Source organism: Diuraphis noxia, unplaced genomic scaffold, assembly GCF_037042655.1.
Source record: "Diuraphis noxia isolate RWA-SAM2 unplaced genomic scaffold, SU_Dnox_SAM2 contig0001, whole genome shotgun sequence".
Lineage (NCBI taxonomy): Eukaryota > Metazoa > Arthropoda > Insecta > Hemiptera > Aphididae > Diuraphis > Diuraphis noxia.
The window spans coordinates 68,764,920-68,772,817 of NW_028301711.1; the positions used below are offsets into that span (position 1 = coordinate 68,764,920).

A 7,898-nucleotide genomic window follows, 5' to 3' on the forward strand; every position below is an offset into this window, starting at 1 on the left:
ACCTCACGTGATTGTTTTCATTTATGCTGCAACACTAAGCTATAATATATTATGGCTCTCAACTGTCTCAAACAATGTTCGGCAAAAACGTGCATTAATTATAAAAATACGTGTTGATGAAAATGGGAATCAAACCTTTTTCAGCCATAATGGGCTATACATTTAATCAGTAGGTACTTAGATAAAATGCAATAATTATATAATTAATAATATTATCAATTTTAAAAATATGCTATTAATAATTTTCATACTATAATATCTAATGGAAATCAATTTGAGTTATTTAAATTATATAGACATGCTGCATGCCTATATTATAATGTATAATATGCACTATAAGTCTATAAGTATAACTTATAAGTATTCATATCTTAGTTATGATTCAAATGATTCAATAAAATCAACGATATAATATCTCAATCCTCAATAGATATTATACCAGTTGGCAGTCATGATACTTATTACTTAGGTACCAGCTATCTCTTACCTGCCTGTATGTGATGAACATTTCATTTGTTAGACAATTGTAAAACCGACACTGTTTTGTCTGATATGTACAAATATAATAGGTAGGTAAGTAATAAAATAGAATGTGACAACACAAAATAAATAGTATGTAGTATGTAACTACCAATTTCATTTTTTTCTTTTAGAGGTATAATTTAAGCTTAGTAAATATGTATAAAAATGTATCAATATCAGGATGCTATTAGAAGAACCGTTCGTTTAAATACGCAAGAAATAATTCTCAATTATATTTTGCGCTGCATAAGCTATCACTGAAATTAGGCCATACTGTGCAGGGTGGAAATCGTACTGTTTTCGGAAATATAATATTCAGAATGGGTACCATAAAACAATAACTACAAATCCCGGAATTATGACTAGCGTATGATTCTTAAATCTCAAACAATAATAATTTTGAAATGATTTTACCGGAATGAAAATTAAACCTATTTTACCTATAATATAGGTAGGTACTTTAACGGCAATACAAATTTAGTTATTGACGGAAACGATGCACGCTCAACCCAGATCGGCTTAACTCGCTTACAATGTATGCAATGTATTGTATTATTTATCTTATATGATTGGTAATAAATCAAACAGACATCAGCCCGTTTGGTAAATATTTTTCTTACCGATCGTCGAGATGAAGCATCGATGGGGTGGGTGGTTCCTCTTCCTATTATACAATACTTATTACAATATCATATTATATCCGATGTGACGAGGCGGATGTAATTAATTAATTTTTCCGCTTACGGTAAACACGCAACATAATACGTATAACAACCATGTGGTTATATTATGCTGTACTCACTGCAGGCGTTGCCCATAATATTAGAACAATATAATAGGTGTTGTTACGCCGTTATAGATAAGTACTTAAATAACTAACGATATTTTAATAACATAATATTACATAGCTGTTGACTTGTGGCGTGAGTTCGCCGCCACGGAGTGTGCTTGCGGAAAAAAACATCTTCTTCGGTCCGGTTACGTTGACATCCACACACTACCAGTGTCTGCAGAGGATGGGGATTAGCGAGCATATAAAAAACGCTCCGAGCTGACACCTCCGTCAGACCACACCAACCTGTTGCAATTGCAGTTGAAGTCGACCGGGTCGCAGTGTACGTACATCATAGACACCATAGTAATACAATAATAATAATATCTACCTATACAATACGTGCTAGGGTTATATTAATGTTGTTGTTGTAGTGCGAAGTCGCAATAATAATAATTAATAAAAATTATATTCTGGAAGAAAACCCGTTTTTACGACTTCATCGCCATGGCTGCTAAGGTGAGTATCCTATTCGTTGTAAACATATAAACGTACTTTAATATTATATTAGTGCCTATAGTTAAGCATCCATCTTTTAACAGAGCTTAAAACTTGACAAAGTTGGGCAAGTAGATGATATTTTTTTTTAATTACATTCAGTTAAATTTTTAACGAAAAACAACAATTTAATCACAACTTAAGTACAATTTATTTATTTTTTAATATAAAATATTTTCGACCGGTTTGTATTATATTTTTACGTACGATTTAATATTGATATGTGAATATTGTGAATCATATTCTCATAAAATAGATTAGGTATGTACTATGTAATATGTATGTATAACTATTAACTACTGTACGTATCCAAAATATACGTTTTCTGTTATTCGGATATTAAGCATTAGCAAAATGTTATTTGACTTCTACGAGGATCTTAACTACGTAGTTCTTAAAATAGACAATAGTATTATCGTTTTGTGATGTCGGCCCTCAGGCCAATCGTATTATCAACTTATCGCAATCGCATTATTATATTATTTCTTAAAATAAAACCGTCAAAAAATTATTATTGTCTACTAAAGCGAAGGGTATATAAAGTACAATACACTCGAAGTAGGTACAACGGTTTTATTTTCTGTTGAATTGCTGCCGAGTGTCGACGTAGTTTTGTAGACGTAAAATTTATTTTTAAATTTTTTATTCATTTTTCTAGCTTCTAAGCAATCGCACTAGTACAAATTATAATATTTAAGAAGAATAGTTCAATTAATAAGGATCCCGGTGTAATTGAGGTTATTAATTAATTCCTCAAATTAAATTTAAATAATTTAATAATATCTGCAAACCTACGGATACAAAAATAATAAATAAAATTTCATAATAATTCATAAAATTCTAGTATGATTGGTGAAAAATTCAATTATATTAATCGAAACTTTGACTGGTTGCCATTTAGTCAATTTTGATTTTAGAGCTATGGTAAAAAGGACCAAATCGACTTAAAAAAATTCGGTCTATCCGAATTTGGTATTCAAAACACCTGTTGCCATTTAAAAAAATGCAAATTGTATTGCGCATGCGCACACGGATAATCTAAAAATGTAAAAATCATCAAGAAATGTGTATTTATGTATTCCCTATCCCCTACCGAAATCCGCAAATTAATCCGATGTCACTGGACAGAATTTAGTGTTACCTTTAAAAGAAAACACACTATATATATATATATATAGGCATATACTATATTATAACATAGATAAATGGCCCATCTCAACATTGAGGATAATTTCTTGACGATGGAGTTCTATTAAATATCTGTATGCATTTATAAATATTATAATATTTTTGATACTTTGTAAAAACTGCATCATATTTGACTATAATTCAAAAAACATAAGTATAGTAGTAATTATTAATTAGTAATATAATAATAAAAAACATAAATTTCAATAAAGTAATATAATATAAAAATTACAGCAAAAATTAAATATAAATAGTCTATATAACTGTATAAGATTGTATAAAACTTGACTAGATAAATTCCGCATGATTTTCACAACATAGTGTAATTAGGTAGATTTATCATACTTAAATACGTGATCAATTACATAAGGTTTAGGTACCTACCTACTATTGTAACTCGGACGTAGGTAATCGTACCAATTCTTTCGATATCCTTTATCCAATCACTTGCATAGGATTTTCAATTTTCAATTTACCCAAGAAGGTATCTAAAACAAAGATAAATAATGAAATGCTAATAATTGTATAATTGTTCTCTGCAGCTGTTCTGCGTAGCGATGGCGGTCGCGTGCTGTGGGATGCCATCAGCAGCGCCGTTTCCTTTTGCACCGAAGCCCACCCCATCAGAAGCCGTAACGACCCCATCGACATCGCCGGCTGGATACGACTTCAGTCACCCTCATGTCGACACTCACTATCAGCAGCCGACCGAACATGACGACTCCAGCCATTACGTGAATCAATTGCAGCAGCCGTCCGAACACGACTACTACGGCCATAACGCCGACGGTCAGCAGCCGTCGGCGGATGTTCCGCAAGCCGACTCGTCGTATCACTTCGCGTACGCGGTGGAAGACCCGCTGACCGGAGACGTGAAGAGCCAGAACGAGGTGAGCGACGGCCGAGGCACGGTCAAGGGAACGTACAGCCTGGTCGAAGCGGATGGTTCTACACGGGTGGTCGAGTACACTGCCGATGACGAGCACGGTTTCAACGCCGAAGTGAAGAGGATCGGACCGCAGCACAGGTACGCAGCGGCGTCCTCCGACCTGTTCGATCGCCAACCATCGTCCGACCAGGGATTTGGCCGACTCACCGGCGGTGGTGATTCATCCGTGGGAATAATACATTCCACCGATCAACGAAACGTGCACTTTTACCTCCCCCAAGAGTACGTCATCGGGGAGGTGTAACGATGATTTTTTTTCTTATTTTCTGTTTTTGGTTTCTGGTCGCGATCGATCGCTCGATAGCGTGCCTTGTCCTTATTGCATAATCTTTTCCTCTAAATAGTCATGTTATTGTATTTTTTTAAATAGTTGAAAATTTAAATCTATGGTGAGTAGTAACATAATAGGTATAGGTACCTACACTGATATACAATCAGTGGCGTAGATATGATTTTTTGCTGGTGGGGTATTGACTATTGGCTTTAAAATTATTATATATTATACAATTTAAAAAAAAATACTTGTATTTGTATTCAAATACTTTGTGAGTATTCGTAAAATACATTTTTATAATAGTATTTTAAATTTTAATACTATTTTATTCGAATACTAGTATTAGTATTTTAATACTTTAAAAAAAATATTTTTTACAAGACTGGACATAACACATCACGTTACAAAAGAGACGTATCGCAGCACAAGAAGGAATATTCACATTTATTCATATCGTGGTACACAATCATTCAATTCGATTAATGGACAGTGTTGGGAATTATCTAGATAAAATTAATTATTCAATTACATTATCTAGATAAACGTAATGGTTATCTGTGCTAAATTATCTAGATAAATATTATAATAGTAAGAATATTTCGAAATACTGAAATAATATCGAGTATCAACGTGATTCCAAATTACAAAGTTATTATAAGTTAAATTATTTAGAGCTGACGGCTGAAGTCTGATCGATCGCCCTGCAATCACCCGCGTGGTTGTGCAAATTCACTTTAATAAATCAATTAAAATTCGAATAATAGGACTACCGAATAGAATAATCCTACACCATAAAGCTCGGTCCAGACCGAGAACAATTTGTTAAGAACATATATTGCTGACACTGTCGTCAACAAATATTTATGTTATCGCTTATGACGGGAAATCAGAAACATTGTCGACGACATGTCGGAAACACTTGTTTTCGACAAATTTTTCTTTGATCTGGACGAGGCTTTAGATTACACAAGTACCCAGCTACTATCCCTGCTAGTTTCATGTAAAAATGTCAAAAAGCCTGTAGTTACTGAGCTGACGGCTGAAGTCTGGTCGATCGCCCTGCGATCACCCGGGTGGTTGTACAAATACCACTTTAATAAATCAATTAAAATTCGAATAATAGGACTACCGAATATAATCCTACACCATTAGATTACAAAAGTACCCAGATACTATCCCTGCTAGTTTCATGTAAAAATATCAAAAAGCATGTAGTCACTGAGCTGACGGAGGGAGTTAGACAGTTTTAAGTGCAATAATCACCTGGTGGTTGTGCAACTTGTCTACACAAGCACAAGTGTGATCACTTAGGTACTTAGAAATCGGACTAAAGATGTGAAATAAATCACAATTGTACATAGGTCTAATAGTTATTATTATTATCATAATAAGTTGTTCTTAATATGTATTATTTTACTAAAAATTAATGTTATATTTTTTTTTTTTTTTTACACAAGTAATTATAATTAAAAATTGTTTTATGTATACATTTTGAATCACATAATTTAAATATGAAGTTCAATACATAAGTAATATCAATTTATATTCATATTTAATAATTTATATTCAAAATGTTAAATCTGAAGGATAATAGTTATTATGATGTATTCTTTTACTAAAAATTGAAGTTATATAATAAAATTATAAAAACGATTTTTAAATTACAGATGATAATCCCATTTAAAAATAAATTCATAATCATACAATTCAAGCACAGGTCACAAACAATTAAATAATTATACAGTAATTTTATGCATATATTTTTATACATAAAATATAATATATTATTTAATAATGACATTGTTATGTACAGATAAATAACCATATATGTATATATATGTAATATGTATATATTTAAATATAGTTTCAATTTATATTATTTGATGAGTAAGAAATGAATATTCAGATACTATCCATATGAATATTCTATGCATAATATCACCAAATTATTTTAAGACTTTTCAATTTGAATATCCATAGAATATTCTTTTATTAATCATAATCATAATCGAATATTCGTTTTGAACTATTGATGTCATATTGCATATTGATAGTCAGTGCCGCAACTAGGATTCTCGGGGCCCCGGACACAGTCAATGTATGGGGCCCTGAGGCTTATGTATATATTTTTTTATAGGTTACCAATACAAAATAAATAATGATGGTATTTTTTTTTAAAAAACCTAAAAATAAAATGCGAAGGCCCACCACCACCCAGTGACTGGTGTCTTGTTATTAAAATATAACAACACTTTTAGTGTTTGTTTTTTTATTATAAATATAAATTGTATTATAATATTGATTCTGTCATTAAATTACCAATACTTTCACTCAGTGGCGGCCTGGCCAAGTCGGCGATCGCCGACTGGGCCTTTGGCTAAATGGGCCCTTACAGCCAGAGCCATTACCCGATTGAGATTATATTATTTTAAATGTTCATAAATAACTTAGTTTGTAGATATTATCTTAAATCGTGTTAGAGATAGTCGTATTAGCCAAAGGGGTAAAGTTAATTGAAACCTAAATAAGGTACTTACAAAAATAGTTACATATTATACATTTTTTTGGAAGAGGGGGGGTAGTAGAACTTCAAAATAATTAGGTATCTTTAAAAATGTAAAACTGTAAAAAGGCCCATAGCCATTTGCATTTGCACATTTGCTATTAGTCTTATTATTGGTCAGGGGCCTTTTTAAATTCTAGCCGACTAAAAAAAATGAACCCAGGCCGCCACTGCTTTCACTAACAGTTTTATCAGAATATTCAGAATCATCATAAATAGAATTAGCTAAAATAATAAAATGTATGAAATAATTGTGTCGGATATCGCCTTTATCGATCGATCACCGGTCATTAAGATAGTCGAGATCGTTCTAGAACCTTCTAGACTCCCCACTCGCCACTCGTCCGCTCGTCCATTATCTTTACCGGGGTGTGACGGTGTCACCGGCGAGTCGGACATGAATAGCAGTTGTCGCCCGACATTCGTAGTCGGATAGTTGTCGCCCGACATTCGTAGTCGGATAGTTGTCGCCCGACATTCGTAGTCGGACAGTGGTCGCCGATGTGAAGGTGCTAATAAATGCACATCGAAAGGCCTTTCATTATTATTATTTGCAACGTGTAATATTTCAACCGCGTATCAATTTATATTGACGCGTTGTTTGTTGTGGCGTTCCGACAACGTTGGATTTGATCCATCTTCCTTCCGTTATTTGTGCGGCGTTTATGGATCTTTTATACACTCTTATACGAAGACTTCATTCATTGTGCCAGATCGTATGTATGTACTCTTTGTATCGTTAATTATATTAAATATTGTATTATTTGGTTAAGGCCATCAAGGTCTCATGTAAATTTATTGAATTAGTTCAATTCTTGTATTACTGAATTGGGCGCCCAGATATATATTTATATATTTAAATTTGATTATTTCTATTGTATTATTTGATTATTTATTATTTTGAATAGTACGGCGGCGCTTTGTGCCCGTATCTAAAAACACAGTATTTGCGTGTTCTTTATTTATTATTTTTATTATTCAATCTCCATTATATTTGTAAAGTGTCCTCTTTCTTCCTTCGTGGATTGGAGCAGTGCCTAGGAGGTAAGTTTTGAATACGCCGTGGTAAGGT

At 32.8% G+C, this 7,898-nt stretch overlaps 1 protein-coding gene across 1 annotated transcript; it reads left to right on the top strand.

Moving 5' to 3' along the window:
• Window positions 1-1,600: 1,600 nt before the first annotated feature.
• Window positions 1,601-5,401, top strand: LOC107171676 (uncharacterized). The gene is made up of 2 exons (XM_089217726.1): window positions 1,601-1,813; window positions 3,583-5,401. The coding sequence occupies exons 1-2, from the start codon at window positions 1,802-1,804 to the stop codon at window positions 4,231-4,233; spliced, it is 663 nt and encodes a 220-aa protein (XP_089073852.1). The 5' UTR covers window positions 1,601-1,801; the 3' UTR covers window positions 4,234-5,401.
• The last annotated feature ends 2,497 nt before the right edge of the window (window positions 5,402-7,898 follow it).